Source organism: Brachyhypopomus gauderio, chromosome 6 (genome assembly GCF_052324685.1).
Source record: "Brachyhypopomus gauderio isolate BG-103 chromosome 6, BGAUD_0.2, whole genome shotgun sequence".
NCBI lineage: Eukaryota > Metazoa > Chordata > Actinopteri > Gymnotiformes > Hypopomidae > Brachyhypopomus > Brachyhypopomus gauderio.
The window spans coordinates 19,936,181-19,958,552 of NC_135216.1; the positions used below are offsets into that span (position 1 = coordinate 19,936,181).

Genomic DNA, 22,372 nt, shown 5'->3' on the forward strand with positions numbered 1-22,372 from the left:
CAATGTGTTATGAAAACGTACATAGTTTTATTACCAAACAGCATATTAGGATGAACAAAGAACAAATTTGAATGTCCTACCAATTTGTGATCAAAATATGATAAAATTCTAATGAGCTACTTCCTATGTGCTCCTTAGTTCAAAGCACTGAGTAGGCTACACATCAGATAGTACTTGCACAAAACAAGTCTATAAAGTATCTGCAGTACACAAGATGCACACATCAGAAACCTTAATGCACCATTCAAATCCCCAGCAGCATTGGTTTAGCAGTCTGCTGGTGTGATAACAGAATACTCCATTTTGAGATTTATTGATGGTGCTCTGCTCAAACAGGTCTTCAGAGTAGCCTCCCCGTGCACTCATCAGAGCCACAGCAACACAGCAACACCTTCCCATCCACACTGCCGACCTCGTAGCTGTAGTCCCACGTCAGCTCTGTGCCAGCCCTGATACGCCTGCAGGAGGAAGAGGCATCAGTGTGAGTGGATTCATAAGGGAACCTCTTCAGAAATGTCTCATGTGTGAGTGTGAGAAAACTGCGTGAAACAGGGCCCTCACTTGCTGGTGAAGAACGCGACCCAGGGGAAGCGAAGATCATGTGTGTCCACAAACACGTTCTGAACAAGTAGATTGGGACTGCAGCTATGCTGTGGAGAGAGACAGGCAGAGAGGGAGACAAAGAGTGAGCGAAGAAAAAGCAGAGGTCACATTTTATCACTCATAACGTGCTATTTTACAGATTCAACATTCATAATGTTTTCATGAACTGGTTCATTCACCATATTAGGATTTTACTGATGCATCCAAAAACCTTTTAACACAAACTGCAGTAATTTTCAGATTCGAATTTAGTTGGAAAATCTGCTTGCAATATTTTTTATCTGATCCATCATATGTAGGTTTTAAAGAGGTTCCATGTAGGTTCCAATAATGCTCATTGAGTATTCTGCAAGACACTCTTACACAAGATTGTGAATTTTGTTTTGCAAATTTGTTGGGGTTCATTTATGGACCACTGGTGCACCCAAATGCAACAGTATTCTGAAGTCAGTGGTTTTTAGATGTTGTGGGTAGCCAGAGGTTAAAGAAACGGCAGCAAACACTAATTATACTAAAAATGAAATTCAGACATACATGAGTCAATAATTGCTTAGTTAATTAACAGTAATCCTACAATAATTGATTACTTTCATCTGAACCAAACCTACTCCCGGTTCTCCAAGATGTTCTGGTTAGCTGTTCTTCACTGATACAAGGTCTCAGCTAAAGCTCAAAGTTGACAGACACTCACTCGATTGAAAACCCTTTTTTTCTGGTTTGCTTTTTGAACTCTGTAGTTCCAGCTGACGGTGTGTGTTTTTATTTAGACATTGATACATTTCAAATACTGGTAGTGCGATGGATCTGCTGAATCCAGCACTTTGGTTTTAAATGTGATTTACAAATTAATACTCAGATTATACTTTTTTTATATTAATATGAAAGTTGCTAAAAAAAAAAAAATTTCCAATTAACACCATCGACACTTGGGACACATTGCTGCCAGTGACGCACCATACACTTGTTTGTTTATGGCTAAATACTTGGGCACACACAAAAATTACAGTTTTAGCACACATATTTCCCTATAATATATCCCTATAATCACATTTCTGGCTATGCTGGCATGGTGGATTTTGTTATCTATGACCCTCTGCTCGCTCCGCCCTCAATCACCTCCCTCTGCTCCGCCCTCAATCACCTCCCTCAATCCAGCAGTGAGCCCCCAACCCAGCATGAAATTCAGCTTCGTCCTTTTCAACAGACATCTTACTGTCCCCAGTTCCTCCATGTTGCTCACATTAATGTAGCGCGCTATATTGCCCTCCTGCTTGGCGTCGATGAGATAGCAGGTCTTCTCTCCACTGAACAGGCTCCGAGTGCTGCCGACACGCACACTATTTTCCTGCTGGTTGGACACCACTTCTGGCTTCACCTTCCTGTGGATGGACTTGATGGCAAAAGGACGTGTGGACTTCTTGGCAAACCCCAGCGTACCATGACCTGGGCCTTAGGGAAGGCAAGTTGAGGGAGAGCAAATTCAAACAGACGCTCTTATGTGTGCTGTAACATGCTCTGTAACGTGAGTTGTAACCCTACAGTCCCTTGCCAAAATCTGACCTTTCTGTGTTCATTAAAGGATCAATATTTCTGCAGTGAAGCAAATTAATTTTCGTAAATTATATCTCATTTGGGAGGGTTTCAGCTTTCATACGAGTCATTTCTAAAACCAATCGATGAATTTAAAGTCAGGTTATAAACTTTTGTTTCCTTAACATGGATAAGCGACAGAACTTATGTCAGGGACTGTATGAAGACAATAAAACAGCAATGCACCCTTTGCTCTCATCTGTTTGGCCATCGATGAAGTCACCTCTGTTTGGTCTTCTGGGATTTTAGGTATTGGTTTTGGAGAATTGGAAATGGATTGATTGGTCTTTGTTAGTACATCCTCAAAACCTGCTAAAGTATGAAGACACAAAATAATCCCATGTTACAAAATAAGTTATTTAGCCCATGTTTGTTGCCGGTATTAAATTATTTTAGGTCATATATAGAAAATGTGCCATTTGAAATGGCTAGAAAAGCCTGGGCCAATACATCAGTGGTAAACAAGTGGTAAATTCTTACCATCCAAGACCTTTGTGGTTCTGCGTGTGTGGTAACTCTTCCGATAATCCACATTAAAGTTTTTATAATCCACATCGTCATCTGAAACCATCTTATAGTCTTCGTCATCCGTGTCATCATAATCAGAATAAAGGTCTTCATCTCCTGCGTCTGCTTTACTCAGAGGAGCAGCGCAGACATCATCTGCCTTCAGCTCAGTACTTTTTTCCTTTTCTAAGAAAATATGGACGAACCAGATGTGTTTCAGTTATCTCTACCATGGCACACTCAGACTCTCTCTCACAGAGACATACTCTCAATCTTCTCACACACACACACACACACACACACACACACACACACACTCACACACTACCTTCACCGCTGCTAGAATCAGAGTCCCTTCTGAACACAGCATATTTCTTTAGTGCTCCTGTTGTCATGGTCACACGAGTCTTCTTATCTCCATCTCCCTCTCTGTCGGAGCAGTAGGCCTGGTCTTCATAACCATCCTTCAGTTTCTCTACTCCCTCAATGAAGTCCAGGTTAGCCAGGAACTCATTGCCAGTCAAGGCGCTCTCAGTGTTCACCATCTCATCAGTGACTATTTTACCTGTGGAGAACAAACATGTAAGTCTTTAATCCTTAAGGCGTAGGTGTATATATATCTCAGTGGGGAACCGTCAGGGCCCTCTACACCCTCTCAGAGGGCCTAAAAATATTCTTAAAACATAAATATATATAATATGATTTATCCAATTTTATTTTATCTACTTAGTTTGACAATCGACATCCAAACAATTACAAAAATATAAGCAAATAAATTATTCAACCGTGTCTATTCAATCTGTGTTTGAAGGTGAGGGGTTAAGTGGAAGCCTGTGAGCCTGTGTCTCCCTCTATCAGGACTGTGATGCCCGCTGTTCATTTACAGAGGGCCTGGCAGTTATAATTCAGTGCAATACCAGTTTCAAATGACAGCAAAATTGACCAATCATATCTTCCCTCTTAGTGGGAGGGCTTAACTGTATAATTTCCGCCCGCTGTGGCGACGCTAGCTGTCGTTAGCGTACCACCGCTAGCTAGTTTCGATTCATTCCTTTGATGCCCTCGTGCGCGTTGTTTACATATTCTGCTTCCGAGGAACACGGAGCTGTGAACCTTATTTAGTTTGGAACCTTATTTTGCTTAAGAAGTTATCTAGTACAGATATTATTGTTTATTGCGTTTCTATAGCTGTACTGTCGTCTCAATTTTAGGTGCGGGCCCAGGTTTAATGGTCATGCTTCACTACTGATTGATTATATACACACATAACACTCTGTTTTTTGCACTCACCTCTCACAGCGTCTGTGCTACCGACATCAGTTTAATAAGAATACTGCTTTAGTAAAAGGTGTGACTTGTTCTTATAATGCAGTGTAATAAAGCATGAACTATAATCATGATTTATATATCTGTATTAAATTACATAATTAATTCACTAATTTTAGCTTACTAATGAATTAAGGCCCATCGCACCTGTGAATAGGCAGACGAATGTGCCCTTGGAGAGATCGTCCACACAGCGCACGCCCCAGCCCTTGTGCTGAGTCATGAAGACCTCCAGACGCAACTGCAGACCATGTTGAACTAGCCGGTTACTGCACATCCACGGGTCACAGCGGCACAGCGGGTTACACTCGTACACCCTGCGCACACACACACACACACACACACACACACACACACACACACACACACACACACACACACACACACACACACACAGAGGGTTACACCCGTAAACCCTGCACACACACGCACAGCGTTACACTCGTACACCCTGCACACACACACACAGGGTTACACTTGTACACCCAGCACACACACACACAGGGTTACACTTGTACACCCAGCACACACACACAGGGTTACACTTGTACACCCAGCACACACACACACACACACACACACACACACACACACACACAGGAGTGCTTCCAGACGACACTACCCATACACCCTGAACATGAGGAGGAGAACCCAAGCACATGCACAGAGAGGCGAGCAGGTGGCCCTCACCCAGTCGGAAGGTCTCTGGACAGCCGTTTGTGCATGTATCCAGCACTGGCATCCACAGGGCCGCCCACGAATAGCGACGTGGCCTCTATGGTCAGCTGGTGACAGGAGCACTTTGACCTGCGTCACATGCATCTCCATGACCAATGGGAGAACCACACTACATCTGGACACACGCTAATTTACAAGAACATCAACTCAGAAGCACACACGTCAGCACACACTAGCAATCGGAGGATAGACAAACTGGCACGTGGCGTTCAAGCAGACCTGTCTCGGCATCCGTCTACGCAGTCACAACCCATCAAGAAGTCAGGACTGGTGTTGATGAAGACACCGGGGCCAGGTGTCCTGTGTCTGGTGTAGGTCACAACGGGAGGTGGTGTGGAGTCCACCTCATTCACACAGGGCACTGGTATGACCTCCTTTCCCTCGGAGATGTCCGGCAGGATGAGGTGAGGACGGAGCATCATGGAGGAAGGAACCACAGCCCGCCTCACCAGCACGTAAGGGTCCAAGCAGAACATCTCCAGGAACAAGAAGTCACAACGTGTCTCAAACAGGAAGTCCTGCACCTTTTCCATATTGCCCATGCTCCGTCCGCAAGGAGAGCGGTAGAACACGTGGAATTTCACCTGGAGAAAGGTCAGGAGGATTATGATTATATGAGGATTTGTAATATCATTTGTAATATCATATTTGTAATACACTGAATTGTGCAGTGTGGTACATATCATTTCTAAAGTACAACCAATCAGTGATACAAGTGGTGGGTTTGAGCAAAACTGTTTTGAATAAATGGGTTAAACATGTATTACATTACACGAGATCTTTAGTCAAAAAATCTTTAGAAAAATCTTTAGTCAAAACAGTTTTTTTTGAGCCACCAAGAATCCAAAAACTGTAATCCTAACTTACAGTGACATATAGGACAGTGACATATAGGACAGTGACATACAGGACTGTGTAAAAGTGTCAGGAAGGCTGGTACAAGTGCTGCAAAGTAAGAAAGCATTCAGAAATATTTAATAGAGGTGTTTATAGACACGTTACTTAACAAAATGCTAAGTCAATGAACAAAAACAGAATCTAAATCAGTGATGGTGGTGACACACATCGACACTGACACACAAACATTCACTCACTCTCACACAAATCTGAACAAGACTGCAGGTATGTAACTGCAGTGTACCTTATATTAACAGTATAATATCTAGAGCAGGGGTCACCAGCCTTTTTGAAACTGGGAGCTACTTCTCGGATACCAATTATTGTGGAGGGCTACCAGATTAATACACATAATCTAATAATTAATAAACCGTGGACAATCTCTAATAGTAGCAAAAAAAAAAAAATGATGCAGCTCATTGGTGCGTGGCACTATAGTGAGCTATTTTTAGAACTGGCCCGCGGGCGACTCATGACATCTTTGCGGGCGACATGGTGCCCGCGGGCACCACGTTGGTGACCCATGATCTAGAGATATGACAATAATATATATAGAGATATGACAGTGCTGTTTGTACAGTGTTGCTTGAAGATTTGTGAACCACCCAAACATGGCCATTGCTTTCATTAAAATAATCTTGTGAAATAAACATCCAAATCTCTATTTTAAAGCAGATCTTCCACATTAGAGACACACAGGCCCCTAACCCTAATCCCTAACCCCAGACATTCACATCAGGGACACACAGGCCACTAACCATAACCCCTAATCCCTAACCCCAGACATTCCACATATTTATTCAACAGTAATTTCTCTCTCCAAAAACTCAAAATCTGCAACCTGCTAAACTATGTGAACTCGTAGTACATCACTTCAACCAAACAACCTGGAACCACAAGTGTCTCTGCTTTTGTTTATTTTACACACTCCTTGGCCAATCTGGACTGTACATCTTTCTGTTAAGCCATTCTTTGGTAGTTTTGCTGAAATGTTTTGGGTTGTTGTCTTGTTGCATAATCCATTTCTGTACCAGCTTCAACTCCCTGACTGATATTCTGGTCAAGGATTTGTTGACAGATCTGGGAATTGTTGGATGTTTGATAATATGGAGTCGTCCAGGTCTGGAGGCAGAAAAGCAGGACCAGATCTTCACATCTCCACGATCATACTTCTCTGTTGGGAGGAGGTTCTTATCTTTATATGCAGTGTTGACTTTTCTCCAATCATGGCGTCTGTGATTGTGGCCAAATAATAAAGTTTTGGACTCATCTGTCCAGACAAAGGACATCCAAAAAGCCTCTGGTTTGTCTCTCTGGCAAAATTTAAAGAGGCAACTTTGTTCTTTCCTGAGAGTAGAGGCTTCCATCTAGCAACTGTCCCCGAGCGCCCGCCAATTATAAATTGTCTTACAGTGGATGGATGGAGCTGAAATCTTGTGTAGATGATCTTGTTGCAAACCCTCTGGTGTCTCCTTTCCTTTCTGCATTGTTAATCTGTGCGCTTTATGCTTTGGCACGACTTGGTTGATTTCCTCTCCCTGTTAATCAGTGTGGCTCAAACCTTTTCCCAAGGATGTCTCGTTTGATTGGTCTGCTTAACTGATTACTTGCACACTCACGTGTTTCACCTGAGTCTTCTACCTCATTGACTTCACCAATGCAGCTGTACATTTTGTACATTCCGATTCCAAGTTTCATGTAGTCTGCTAGCAGAACATACATTTCCCTTAAAAAACACGACTCCATTGGACTGACCTCTGTAGCATTGCCCTTGCTCATGTGAATGTAGCCATGCCATTCCAAGCAGGACAGCAGGATAGGTAGAGCTTGAAAATGGTCCTGAATGTTTTCTTAGACCAGCCACCTTAGGTAGATGAAACACCAAAATAGCTCCAAGCAGAGATTCCTCACCGTCACAACCTGCTTTGCAGAACAGTAATGACTTGCCAGAAGAGCGGACGGTTGGAGCTACTGAGGGTAGGAGAAACTGAGGTTGGAGGTATCCTCCTCATTCAGCTTTCACAGTTGTTCTCTTGTCCCAGGACACCAGGCCTTAACAACCTGCAGGGTGACCATAGGCCGGCACCATCTGGAAGTCTTCTAGTCGACTATGGATGATGAGAGCAGATGTGTTGGATGTCTCTTCCAGTTTGGTGAGGGTTGTCAGCTCTCCGCACAATGTTTAATAATGAAGATAGCCTGGGCCTCGAGTACATCTTCTCCTCCAGCAGCTCTCTGAATTACTCAAAAGCCTCGGTGGACAGAGGCAAGCCAGGTATGACGTCATGTAAAACATGCTCACACTCCATAATACTCAACAAACTCAATCCATGAACCCCACTTGGTCAGGACTACAAAATACTGGAATGACAGGAGACTAGCCCAACACTTGCTCATAGACTCCAAACAGCACCAAGGAATCTTAGACAACATCGAGGAGTCTTAAAGGCAAGGCAAGTTAATACAGCACCTTTCATACGCACTGGCAATTCAAAGTGCTTCACACAAGAAAAGCTTATTACGTCCCGATGTCTATCACCTTGGAAAGGTCATTGCCCATTAGACAACACCAGGGAGTCTTAGACAACACCATTTTCATTAGGCCACAAACACTCCTGATGTCCTCAAAGGTGACTGGGAAGGTCTCAATCACCAAGTAAAGGAGACAGGTACTTAGAGTTGGAAGTAGACCATGGTGAAGTTTTTTTTTTGTTATTTGCCTGTGACAAAAGCAAACACTTTACTGAAATTGATATTGTAATTGTTACGGCATGCAGGTTAACAGCATGAAGCTGGAGGTAACGTGAGGCTGGAGGTAACGTGAGGCTGGAGGTAACGTGAAGCTGGAGGTAACGTGAGGCTGGAGGTAACGTGAGGCTGGAGGTAACGTGAGGCTGGAGGTAACGTGAGGCTGGAGGTAAGCTGAAAGTCATTTTCTCAGGAAAAGCAATATCTGCTGTGGCTTTCAGACACAACAGAAGGAGAGTGAGCGCACAGCTGTCGTAAGATCACAGTTGCCTGCTGTCTTAGCTAAAACACAGATGGGCTTCCCCTGTACCGCAGTACAATCCAGCACAAACACTTTTCTCTAAGCAACAGAGGGGCTGTAAGACAGACACAGACAGACAGACACAGACAGACACATCTTATTGGAGTTCTCATGGGTATTGCGTGGGCACAGTAATCACTAACCTTGCCCTCCAGGCGCATTCTAGCGGTCATGCGGCGGAAGCCGTAGAGCAGGGGGATCAGCAGCGGATTCTTGCCGCGGTGCTCGGCCTTCCAATCGGGCCTCGTCTGGTCCAGACAGGCTGGGCAGCAGCGGTGAGGCACGTACTTCAGCCGGGCCTCCAGCGCCGGGGTCCACCCGCTCCGGCCGTCCTCTTCAGGGGCCGGACGTTTAGTTCTAACACAGACAGGACCAACATCTTTACTTTTCCTTCTGACTGTCGGCTGTCCCCAGTTTCGGTGGTGTTTCCTTGTTTACACACGTATCTCTTGAAGCTGAGAACCTTCCAGCCAACTCTAACTTGTACACATGACACAGTGAAACCAAAACATGCAAACCTACCCTGTTTTAGGCGAACTGGTGACTGTAGGGTCTGTGTTTACGCTCGCCATGTGTACGCTCGTCTTTGGGGCAACAGACGGCAGGTTAGGTAAATTAATTCGGTGGAGTGTGACTTTGGGCTGTGATATGGGTATGGGTGCCTTGGCTATAAGAGTGGAGGCATCACTCTGAGAAGCAGCAGATGTTTTTAGGTCAACGGTAGTTGTAGTGAGCGTGGTTGATGTCGTAGCCTTAGTGGCTACAGTAGTTGGTAGACTGTTGTTCCTCTGAATAAATCGACCTGAATGATGGACAAGGTGAATGAAAGAGAAGAAATGTAAAGGAGCATGTTAATTAGGCCCTTCACTCACTCACTCACTCACTCACAGATGTGTTAATTAGGCCCTTCACTCACTCACACACAGCCGTGTTAATTAGGCCCTTCACTCACTCACTCACTCACTCACTCACTCACTCACTCACAGACATGTTAATTAGGCCCTTCACTCACTCACACACAGACATGTTAATTAGGCCCTTCACTCATTCACACATGTTAATTAGGCCCTTCACTCACACACAGCCGTGTTAATTAGGCCCTTCACTCACTCACTCACTCACAGACATGTTAATTAGGCCCTTCACTCACTCACACACAGACATGTTAATTAGGCCCTTCACTCACTCACACACAGACATGTTAATTAGGCCCTTCACTCACTCACAGACGTGTTAAATAGGCCCTTCACTCATTCACACATGTTAATTAGGCCCTTCACTCACTCACACATGTTAATTAGGCCCTTCACTCACTCACAGACGTGTTAAATAGGCCCTTCACTCACACGTTAATTAGGCCCTTCACTCATTCACACACACAGACGTGTTAATTAGGCCTTTCACTCACAGACGTGTTACTTAGGTCTCTCTTCACTCACTCACCTTGGTGTGAAGACTGTTCCTTTTTCTTCTCAGCCATTTTCTTCTTAATTCTTTGTATGTGCTCCAGCCTATTAGAACCCTTATAGAACCACTCCTTTTCCTCATCTTTCTGAAACGAGACATCACACACACACACACACACACACACACACACACACACACACACACACACACACACACACACACACACACACACACACAGGTATATTTACCATAACACTGAAGCAGTGAAGATACAAGAGTATCTGATAAATGGTCTAAAAACCAACCAATAAACTCCATCCAAAAGCCAACCAGTATAACTCCATCTAAAAGGCACACAGTACATCTCCATCAGTACCCAGCCCAGGTGATGGAGGTGCTCCCACCTTGTAGCAGACCTGGATCAAGCTGCCATCCACCTGGTTGATGGTGCAGGACTCCATCTTGCCATCACGTTCTGCCTTGCTCTCCTGCCCTACCTGCACCACCACAAAGATGGGGTTGGGATAGGCGCGTAAATATTCCTCCACCTGCGAACGGCACGCCTCATCCTCTATGTCTTCACACATGTTCTGCACTGTGGGAGGACAGAGCACACTCAATACAGTCAGATTACAGTCAGATTAGTGTGTGACTGAGTTCATGGGGAACAGGTGGATTAGAATTAGAAAAAAAGAGGGAGTCCGTATGCAAGTGCACTCATCTGCTTACGGGGTGTGCAGACCAGATGAAGATCAGGCAGTGCTACGTAGGCTGGACGGCCATCATCAAAAAACACCAGGAACCTAAAAACACCAAACACATTGATCAGAGGAACCAGCTCCAATGAAACTGTAATGGTAAATAGCACAGACACATAGAAATCATACAAATGAGACAATGAACCTTCGTACAGCCTTACAAACTTGAAACATCCTCCATGTGGGCAGTCATGGCCTGGCGGTTAGGGAACTGGTCTTGTGACCGGAGGGTCGTGGGTTCGATTCCCAGACAGGCCATGACTGAGGTGCCCTTGAGCAAGGCACCTAACCCCAACTGCTCCCCGGGCGCCAGGCTAGGGCTGCCCACCGCTCTGGGCACGTGTGATCCACAGCCCCCTAGTAATTACTAGTGTGTGTGTTCTGACTGCACAGATGGGTTAAAAGCGGAGGACAAATTTCGATTGGGGTGTAAAAATCACAATTGACAAAATATAGCACATTTCATTTTTCATTTCATTTCATGTAAGGCTGTGAAAAGTCAGAATTCAAAAAGCATAAGTGAACATATAGAACACACACACACACACACACACACACACACACACACAAACACAAACACACACACCTCATACGGTTCCTGCGATCTGGCATCTCTGTTACTACAGCAGCATGAAGCCAAGACTGGTTTTCCTCTTTATAGCAGGCCACAACTCGACAACCCACAAACAGATCCTTCAGCGTGGGTGAGCCAACGCAGGCCAGATGATGACCAGATAACACACTCTTCCCTTTACCATCCTTAAATTGGACCTTGTACCTCTGCCCAGAATCTACCAGGAGGAAAACAGAAAAACAACAATGGTTCTTCACTGACTCATTCAACGCATCACTGACTCATTCAAACATTTAATGCACCACTCAGCAATGAGATAAACTACATGGAACAAGTAGGGGATTTATATTTTGAGTCTTTCAGTGTACCTTGATGCTACTGTAATGTTCTATGGTAATGTTCTATATGCTGACATATGCCTTCAATGAGTGTTAAAGTAAACTCTGATTTTTACTGGTGAAGACGTGTGGGTCAGAACCCATTTGTTTAGTTTTCAGCTCTTCTTGAGTGTTGTTGGCTTTAATTTTTGCTCTTCCAAAGAGGTTTTTACCTGTCGATCTGATCTCTACAATTGTTCCCTGATGCCATGTTTGAGTCCTGCGCTTTCCAAGAATGTTCATGTCAACCTTTAACTCGACATTCTGCTGAACACGGATCGGCACACCAGACGAGACGGATGAGGGCTGAGAGGCTAAAACAAGCAATGGTGGAGAAGAACGACAAGATGTTATCTCAAAACAAAGAGAAGACATAAACGCAGAGCACAAAACCAATAGAGATCACATCAGACCTCCAGTGTGGAGATATAACAGATGTCAACATACCTGCACCTGATTGGGAGGTCTTGGCTGTCCGTGTCCCAGCACACTGAGAGCTGGCTGAAGAACTGGAGGTGGATTCTTTAGTTTTGACTGCTGTGATGGAGCTCACAGCTTTACTCTTACCCATCTCAGTGTGTGATGTTTTCTGTGTGGTGTTTGAAGACTCTGGGGTGCTGCTCGTTGCTGAGGTTGAAGGATGTTTGCCAAGATTTGGATTATTATTTGAGGTGTTTGGCTTATTATTTGAGGTGTTTGGCTTATTATTTGCCTTTTCAGTGTATGAGGTTTTGCCCATCTGTGTATTAGAGCTTTTGACACCAGAAGAAATTGTGGCGTTGCTTAAGACCTCTCCTGAGGATCTTGAGACATGCGTTGATGGTGCAGACAGTGGACATTTGGTAGAGGAATCCTGCTCTGCACCAGCAGATGTTTCATTGGCTGAAGAAGCGAAAGGCTCCACTCCGCCCATGGCTGCTCCAGCTGTGGGGAGTGGAGGAGTCTCCATCGTCTCATCTGTAGAAGGATCAGCAGGAGGATGGGGAGAGGTGTCTTCTTGGAGTGTTGAGGCAGGCAGATCATCGGCTGAGGGCACACTGCTAATGGGTACAGGGGATTCTCTACTCTTGATTTCTGAAGGATCAATAGATGGTTCTGGACTATTAGGGCTAGGTTCCATGTTGCTTGTAGAAGGGCTCGGTTCCATATTCATGTGTGACCCATTGGCGAACTGCCTGAAGAATTCAGCAATGTTTTTATAGGGTGTGGAAGTTGTGTTTGGAGGCATGATGGATGACGGGATGGGCTCAGGTTTGATGACTCTAGAATCTATGACCTCTACAGAAGACTGCTCCTCAACCTGAGGAAATGGAGAACAGAGCAAGTGGCACGGACTAAGAGGTTTTAGCAGAACCATTTGTGATTTTTTGTGACAAAGTTCCAAATTACATCTTCTCACCTTTTGATTATCCTCCAATGATTCTGGTACAGTAGCTAAAATGTTTAATGGGGAGAAAGTCATCAGACAGAAAGAGTGAGGTACATATTTTAAGAAATTACACACATTGTTTCCATCCATTCATATAGCTACATCCTCTTATAGCAGGAGCTATGAGACCGGAGGTCTGTGCCCCCCTGGTGGTACACGACTGCAGTGCTGCTGGTCAGTGACATGCTATCAGTGACTACTGAAAATACGTTTTGAAAATTATTTCATTTTATTTCAAAATCTAAAAATTTTCAGATGATTTGGTGATCTGAATGAATAACGAATATAAAAAAACATAAGTAAGCAAAAACATCAAAATCAGATATATATCTACAATGATAAATATTAATTGATAATTGATAAATATTCTGGACCAGTGAAATAAAGTATTAAGTATATGTATAGTCTTCTTCTTCTTTCGGCAATTACCGTTTAGGGGTCGCCACAGCGGATCAAACTCCTCCTTCTGGCCCTGTCCTGAGTGTCCTCCACTGACACACCAGCCAGTCTCATATCCTCTACCACTGCATCCATAAACCTCCTCTTAGGTCTACCTCTCCTCCTCTTGCCTGGAAGTTCCATCCTCAAGACCCTCCTACCAATATACCTCTCCTGTCTCGGTACTCTATCACAAGCTTTCTCTAAAGCCTGGTTTATACTTTCGCGAGTGACCGTAGCGCGTGACTCCGCCCACCTCGCGCGAACGGTGGAAGCGTTTATACTTTCCGCGTGCAATGTTCTCAGAAACAATATGTGGTAGTATAAAGAAACACCCCTCAAAAACAGGGGAATGAACATTTACCTGATGAATTTTAATGTTGCTTTGTGTTTCAGGTTTGAAAGTGCTGGAATTTAGGCTAAAGTACTTGAAAATGCTTGAAATTATAACTACTTCGTTTCACAACAAATATCTGTCTGAATGAACAGTTCTCTTGTATTACGTTAACAAATACGAGCCTCTTGTAATTCCAGGACGTGAAAGATAACGTGAAGACGTTAAGATTGGGTGTTTTGAAAATAAACCACCATTAAATAATGTGATTAAAAGCGAATTATTTCGAATCATTTTGAATATATGTATAAATATTTAACTTATTTAAGTTTATCGTGCTGGGAAATATTGAACTGGACCTTGAAAGTGACGTACAAGTGCTTTAATTCCACCTTGTAAAGGTGTATGAACCCAGCAAACATGACTTTGTTCATTGCGCTGAGGCGCGGCGCAAGCGAAGTTACAAAATTCGAGAGGTGCACAACCTCGCGAATCGACAGCGCGCAAGGCCCTCGCGCACGGGTGGAGCCACAGCGATTACATCATTTTCGCCGCGCGGACCCTGGCGCCGCGTCAAGTATAAACCAGGCTTAAGTCAACAAACACACAATGTAACTCCTTCTGACCTTCCCTATACTTCTCCATTAACATTCTTAAAACAAACATAGCATCTGTGGTGCACTTAGCTGGCATGAAACCATACTGCTGCTCACAGATCTCTACCTCTCCTCTAAGCCTAGCTTCCACTACTCTTTCCCAGATTTTCAGGGTGTGACTGAAAAATCTTTATTCCCCTGTAATTACTACAGCTCTGAACGTCGCCCTTATTCTTGAAAATCGGCACCATTATGCTTAGTCTCCACTCCTCAGGCATCTTCTGACCTTCCAAGATTCTGTTAAATAACCCAGTCAAAAACTCCACTGCTGTCTCTCCCAAACATTTCCATGCCTCCACTGGAATATCATCTGGTCCAACTGCCTTACCACACTTCATTCACTGAATTGCAGCCCTTACTTCCTCCTTGCTCACCTGAGGCACTTCCTGATTCACAATCTCTACCTCTTCTAACCTTCTTTCCCTTTCATTTTCTTGATTCATCAGTTCCTCAAAATACTCCTTCCACCTTCCCAAGACACTCTCCTCACCAGACAGCACATTTCCATCTTTATCCTTTATCATCCTAACCTGCTGCACATCCTGCCCATCACGGTTTCTCTGTCTGGCCAATCTGTGCAGATCCTTTTCCCCTTCCTTAGTGTTCAACTTCTCATACAGTTTGCTATATGCCTTCTCTTTAGCTTCTGCCACTGCTCTCTTTGCCTTACGACACATCTCCTTGTACCTCTGTCTACTTTCTTCTAGTGCTGGGCGGTATACCGGTTCGCACCGAAAACCGGTGTTTTTGTTATCATAAGAATTTTTCTACTGCAGCACCCATAAAGCTGCTTATACTTGATGGGTCATGAATGGCACGATGGTGATGATGCAAAAATGATGCAATCGCGGTGGCTCCGATGTACTTCGCGTGTGCCGCTCTTCGGCGCTGTATTTTGCACTAAGTTATGTTTGCTGGGTTCATACACCTTTACAAGGTGGAATTCAAGCACTTGTACGGCACTTTCAAAGTCCATTTTCAATATTTTCCAGCACCTTCAGCTTAATTAAGTTACATATTTATACAAATACACATATGGTCGAAATGATTCGAAATAATTTGCTTTTTATCACATTAAAAGAGATGGTACAATCTCCCCAGTATTCGACCACTGTTATTATTTATTTGTTTAAATATTATGTTATTTAATTAAATGTAATATATTTGGAACTTTTCAGTACAACCACTGACAAACAGCCCTGTCTACTTTATGTATTATTTGTTATTAACAACCTGGTGTGCAATTTATATTACATGTAGCTGGTTCACATAAGTTATATAAACCTACAGTTTTGATGCTGTCTGAAAAATGTTTTAAATAAAAGGTTTTGCATTTTTACTGCAACTGTCATGCTATATGATTCATTCACTACTTTAGTGCTACCATTAGAAAACTGATCATGTGGGGCCATGCAAATCTGTATTACATGTAATACTTAGATGGAGACATTTTTCTAACAGTGGAATAGGGTACTCTTAATCACTCTATACTGCATTAATTATTTTTGTAATCAATGCAGTTAACACATCATGCATGGGGGGGAAAAAACCGTCGAATACAGTGAAACCGAAATACAGTGATATAGAATTTTGGTCATACCGCCCAGCACTACTTTCTTCATCTCGCTGAAAATCCCAATTCTTTTTAGCCAACCGCTTTCCTCTCAAACTTTCCTGAACTCCTCATTCCACCACCACGACTCCTTGTCTATCTTCCTCTGTCCTGAGGTCACACCAAGTACCTTATAGCCACATCACTGCATTTGAAGTCTCATCCCAGGTATCCAGAACACCACCACCTTTATCCAGTACCTGAACTCATCCCTGAATTTTACACCACAGTCCTCATCCTTTAACTTCCACCACCTGATCTTAGGTTTCGCTCTCACTCTTCCTCTTCTTCACCTCCAAAACCATCCTACATATCACCATCCTATGATGTTTAGCTACACTCTCCCCTGGTAACACCTTACAATCACTAACCTCTTTCAGGTTTCGTCTCCTACAGAGGATATAGTCGACCTGTGTGCATCTTCCCCCACTCTTATATGTTACCCTGTGCTCTTCCTTTTTCTTAAAGTAAGTGGTAACTACAGCCATCTTTATCCTTTTAGCAAAATCTATTTGTCCTTCCGTATTCTTTTCTTTAACACCATATCTACCCAACACCTCCTCATCACCACTGTTCCCTCCACCAACATGTCCATTTAAATCTGCTCCAATAACCACTCTCTCTTCTTTAGAAACCTGCAAAACAACTTCATCCAACTCTCTCCAGAATTCTTCTTTCTCCTCCATATCACAACCTACCTGAGGAGCATAAGCACTGATGACATTCATCATCACCCCATCAATCTCTAACTTTACACAGATCACCCTGTCACTTACTCTCTGTACCTCTACACTCTTACTAAACTCATCCTTCAGTATTACCCATACTCCATTTCTCTTCCTGTCTACACCATGATAGAAGAGTTTGAAGCTACCACCAATGCTCCTGGCCTTGCTCCCCTTCCACTTGGTCTCCTGTACACCCAGTATATCTATCTTCCCCCTCTCCATCGCATCAGCTAACTCTCTCCCTTTACCTGTCATAGAGCCCACATTCAACATACCAACTGTAACCTCCACCTTCCTGCTCTGCCTCCTCTCCTTCAGCTTCAGAACCCTCTTCCCCCTCTCCACCTCCTGTATGGAATCCGGTATGGAATTGCTATTTTTGATCCGCATGATTTGATTTGGCACAGTTTTTACACCAGATGCCCTTCCTGACGCAACCCTCCCCATTTATCCGGGCTTGGGACTGGCACTAAAATACACTGGTGTGTGCACCCTAGTGGCTGGGTTATTAAGTATATGTATAGTACTAAATGTGAACCAATAAATACATAATTAACGACTTGTAACATGCTGCAAAACTGTTATTGTAACATGAGGCAAAAAAAAAAAAGTATCTCTTACCACCGAGATCGATGACCACATAATCATCATCCCCATCACTCCCAACCTCTACATCATGTTCTTCATCTGCAATCTGAATGATGTTCTTTGCTGACTTGGCCCCTTCGTCTTCCTCCGAGTCGGTGTCTCGATACTCTAATCCGAGCATTCCATACAGTCCCTTCATCACAGACTCGCATTCCAAGACTGACCTGATGCAAAATAGGAGGTGTCACTGCGTAACTCATCATGGCTAAAATAACCCATCATAGCCAACGTAACTCTTTACAGTGCAGTGCCAGTGTTCAGCATTAACAGCCTTACAGTACAAGATCCTTAGATGACACTAGTGCGTCCAGCATTTCAGACATGGGGTGGCAAAAGGTGGAAGAATACGCCAAGAAGTGTCCCCTTCCACTCACTACAAACATGTAATCCACTCACTACAAACAAATAATAAAAATAATTAAATAATAATAACTAATAGATAGTCTTATATTTCTCCCAGTGCTAAGCCTTCCATCTGAGACATGAGGCTGCCATGTTGGGGTGAGCACCCCTTACCCAAACTTCAATGTTCAGACTGAGAACAATGTGGCCTATCAGAACAGAGACAAAGATAAGTTGCCATGTTTGTAAATTGCGATTTTCACCCCAATCAAAATAATTACTCTGCATTTCCCCATCTGGGCAGTAATAACACACACATACTAGTGACCACAAGGGTGCTGTGGTGTACACACACACACACACACTAGTGATCACTAGGGCACTGTGGTGCACACATGCCCAGAGTGGTGGGCAACCCTAGCCCGGCGCCCGGGGAGCAGTTGGGACTAGGTGCCTTGCTCAAGGGCACCTCAGTCATGGTCACAGGCCTGGGAATCGAACCCATGACTCTCTGGTCAAAAGAGTTTTCATAACCACCAGACCATTAAGTTTCGTAACCACATCCAACCAAGTGAAAGCTCCCAGACCAGATCTTATGAGGGTATTGGCTTTGTGACCAAATGTATAAATGTCCTCATAGTAAGCATCCTGACCTAGGATCAGTTGTGCTGCCAAACACAACACATGCAGTGACAGCCTTGACACCTGCCAGCACTCACTCGCAGGCGCTGTTGTACAGCAGGCGGGTGTAGGTGGTCTCCCTCTCTTTCTGCTTCACCCACTCCTCCACCTGCGCCAGCTGCGCCCGCCGCTGAGACACTCGCTCATCCTTCTCCACCTTCCTGTGCACCCAGCGCCGTAGCTGCTCCTCCGATATGTCCAGGTCCTCTTCCTCCTCTTCAATCTTCATCACTGCACTGTCACAGAGGCAATGCATAAACATGTTCCAAAAAGACATCATGTATTTTTTAGTGCTGTCAATATTAACGTGTTAATAGTAGCGATTAATTTTAAATATTTAACGTGTAAAAAAAATTTACGCGATTAACACAGCTGGGCGTTTTGTTCCTGTGGAAAGCTGACCTGTGACCGTCCGAAATGCCGTACATCCCTCCTATTCAGTACGCCAAAGCAGTATGAGATAACAGGTAGTATGTCCGAGGTTATGAAAAATGCCCAGTCGCCTGCTGAAAGAACGCACTGCTTTATCAGATGAGCAGAACGTAGAAATCTAGTGCCTACTGCTTAAGTACGGCATTTCGGATTCAGCCAAGAATGGAGTTTTAGGAAAGTCCTGAAAACAAAAGTAATTAGCATAGTCTGTAAAGCAGAATTTAATTATCACAGAAGTAATTCATCTTTGACATATCACCTCAAAACAAAACACTGTACCAAAATAATCTCTTTTTAAAATCTTTTCTTGTTATTTAAAATTTGCAGTTGGTGTTGACATTGTCTGAAATTCAACTAGCAAATAGTTCACAAGAGAACTGTGTTAAAAGTTGAAAAAAGATTCAATCAAACATACATATGAATAAGTACATGTCTTATAATGATTCTTTTATTTTACATTTAAATATATATTACTAAAATCATCAGTCTTAAGAAGGAAACATGCAAACAGCAAATTATGTGATTAATTCATTTTTTTTTAATGTATCAATCGACAGCTCTAGTATTTTTATATGACCACTGAAATGAAAATCATGAAATCAGAGAAACAGTGATTTCAAAACAGGCTGATTTTGCAACTTAATTTCCATACATCAATTGTATGAACTAGGGAAGTGAATGGTGTCTTGTACCTTTTAAAATATTTACAAATTGCTTCAAAATTCCTTTTTCAATAAATATCCATCCATCCATTTACATCCACTTATGCAGGTCTGGGTCAATCAATAAAGTCTGTACTAATCAATAAAGGTAAAGATGAGTGTCCCGTGACAGGGGCCTGAAACCTGAAGATGGTACTGAAGTACCTCTGCTTCAGCAAATCAGCCGTGTGGACAATGACAATAAAGTATAATCTAATCTAATATGATCTAATCTAAACATGAAGCAGTCCTGCATAACGAACAGCTAACCGGCGAGATTTCCTGCATGAGACAAGGGACTTCTGCAGTGGTGCATGACAAAATTAATTAACAGTATCTACGCTGGAATGACATATCCAAAAATCACTGATAGTGGTTGGAAGAAACAATACTTATAAATACTCACAATAAACGTTGCCTCAAGATCACTACACCTCTCGTGTTTACTGACCCTCCTTTTACCTGGACTGCATGGGTCATTGGTACCTTTCAGTAATGAGGTCCTTGCACACCATTACCGTTAATGTTCATAGAGTAAGAAAATGAGCGTGTTGCAAACGCTTCGAGGATATTCTGGCAGGAACAGACAGTATCAACAGCTGCGTGTGAACTACAGTAACAGGGCAGCTAGCAGCCTAGGGAATTAGTTCAGTAGGAAAACATTCCCACTGTTGTTAAGGTGAGTCGAGGTTTGTATATTCACATTTCTACACGAACGGTCGTTCAACTCTCCTCGCCGTGATAACCGAGCGGAGCCACGACGGCCCGTATACCGCCCCTACGGAGCCTCGCTGGTCAGTGTCCGGTCGTACCGTAAATATCACGGAAGTTAATGTTTCGTTAACTAGTCCGCCAGCTACCGCGGTTAAAGCGCCATTGCGCCGTAATCACGTGTAATGCCCCGTAACACTGGTCGGTAAATCCATCGCGGTGTTTGTTATGCTCGCGTTCACAATATCGACGGGAATCAAAACCGTTATTTAGCTGCACGGGTAACGAGTCCCACGTTTTGCTGTTGGCGGAAAACGGACCTCATTGTGCCCGCCTCCCGAGAGACATTAGCACCCAGCGGGCTACCTCCCAGTCCGAGCACCAGAACCCAAACCAAGGAGCAAATCAACCTGAAACAAAGTATAATCACAAACACGGTGAAGCGGTATTAACGGTGCCGGTAAACGAGAAAACGGTACCTTCGACAGGGAGTCGGTAGATTGTTACGTCATCAATGCACATCCCGCGCGCAACACGAAGCAGGCGGAAGTGAGAAGGGACGGCGCAAAAAAAAAAACAAACACGTGACTGCATGACTTCAGTCGGTAATCCATAACCGCCTCTGAGATCTGTTTGAACATGCAAACTACAGACCGACTTTCGACACTTTAGGTTTCATGTACAACAAATATACATTTGAAAGTGGGATTCCGTTTTCAGATCTCCAAGAGTCAATTAAACATGCTCATAGAAATACTGAAAAGTTCGAAATGCCTAAAACAAGAACCCCAAAACAGCCACCCAACTGACCAAAACTGGGCTTTGGTTATCTGTGGTGGTACTGCATCTTTTAAAAAATTAATTAAGTTCAATTTTAATGTTACTATGACTGTGTAATGTAAAAAAGCATCCGTTTTAGGGACAGCTCGTTGACTGGGCAAGAAAAATCTGACTGCAAACCTTGTCTGTGAGGCCTATAACAGCGTGGAGCTCATCTCACCTGTGTGACCCGAACTTCTGTTTCACATTTTGTCGTTTGTCCATTATAATTACAACTAATTGGGCATATTTGCAAAAAGGAGCCTCTGTGTACCAAATCGTCAACAAACCAATGATCTGGTGAGAATAACTGCAGAAATAGAGGTATAGCACACATATTAGTATTTGACCAAACTGATTAATTCATTGATCATTCTGTTCATACTGACTACATATTCACTGGGCAGTATGCTACAACTTTGGACATACTATGCCTGCCATTTTACCTATGTAATATGTCATATGACATCACACGATCCTAGTTAAATGCTCCAGTTGAATCATGGGATAGGACAGTATACTGCAGTTGCATACTTCTACCTGGCTCCCGATTCAGGAAGCCATCCAGGTACTTTCTGATTACTATTTAATGCATACTATATATTCAGACATACTACCCTTTATCATGTACTGCTTTGGCATACTGTGTAGGAGGGAAGGATGGAATTTGGGACAGAGCCACTATGTAGATTTCTGTTGTGTGTACACCCCTCAGGTGGGTGGTTTGTACCAGCTCGTCGCTGGATATGTCTTTTTTTTTTCTTTTATCGTTACGTGTTTTTATTAAATCCTCATTTTCATTGAGACTTGTGTGTCTTCTTCATTTTCCTGCATGTTTCATGCCCATGATGACAGGTTCATAGGTCCAAGAGCAAATCTCCCCTCAGAATGTAGGTTTATGAACATTTTCAACGAAGTTGGTTTTAAAGCCACTCGTTCGAGCTTCCACAATAATATCAGATGGATGGACGGCTTGTAGAATATAAAAAAAAACACACTGACATTTAAGTCACAT

At 43.4% G+C, this 22,372-nt stretch overlaps 1 protein-coding gene across 8 annotated transcripts; it reads right to left on the reverse strand.

Moving 5' to 3' along the window:
• Positions 1 to 7: 7 nt before the first annotated feature.
• Positions 8 to 21,115, reverse strand: setdb1a (SET domain bifurcated histone lysine methyltransferase 1a). 8 transcript variants are annotated; one of them, XM_077009477.1, is made up of 22 exons: positions 21,018 to 21,092; positions 19,097 to 19,307; positions 18,733 to 18,930; positions 17,645 to 17,835; positions 13,226 to 13,260; positions 12,274 to 13,126; positions 12,000 to 12,140; positions 11,462 to 11,666; positions 10,847 to 10,920; positions 10,522 to 10,712; positions 10,154 to 10,262; positions 9,233 to 9,512; positions 8,854 to 9,067; positions 4,984 to 5,348; positions 4,717 to 4,833; positions 4,174 to 4,343; positions 3,029 to 3,265; positions 2,674 to 2,886; positions 2,380 to 2,505; positions 1,844 to 2,052; positions 562 to 650; positions 8 to 458 (listed from the first exon to the last, which is right to left on the reverse strand). In XM_077009477.1, the coding sequence occupies exons 2-22, from the start codon at positions 19,120 to 19,122 to the stop codon at positions 341 to 343; spliced, it is 4,161 nt and encodes a 1,386-aa protein (XP_076865592.1). In that variant the 5' UTR covers positions 19,123 to 19,307; positions 21,018 to 21,092; the 3' UTR covers positions 8 to 340. The 8 variants fall into 8 exon arrangements, with proteins under 8 accessions (XP_076865592.1, XP_076865599.1, XP_076865594.1 ...); XM_077009484.1 differs by having other exon boundaries at positions 19,054 to 19,307; XM_077009479.1 differs by having other exon boundaries at positions 19,097 to 19,200; positions 21,018 to 21,032.
• Positions 21,116 to 22,372: the final 1,257 nt, after the last annotated feature.

Bases quoted from the DNA above. Each gene is read 5' to 3' on its own strand.
- setdb1a (XM_077009476.1), bottom strand. From the start codon at position 20,307: ATGACCCATGCAGTCCAGGTAAAAGGAGGGTCAGTAAACACGAGAGGT. The intron at 10,921-11,461 runs GTGTGTGTGTTT...TGGTGTTTTTAG, and splicing joins GATCGCAGGAACCGTATGAG to GTTCCTGGTGTTTTTTGATG. The intron at 9,513-10,153 runs GTGAGTGAGTGA...TCCATCATTCAG, and splicing joins GGAACAGTCTTCACACCAAG to GTCGATTTATTCAGAGGAAC.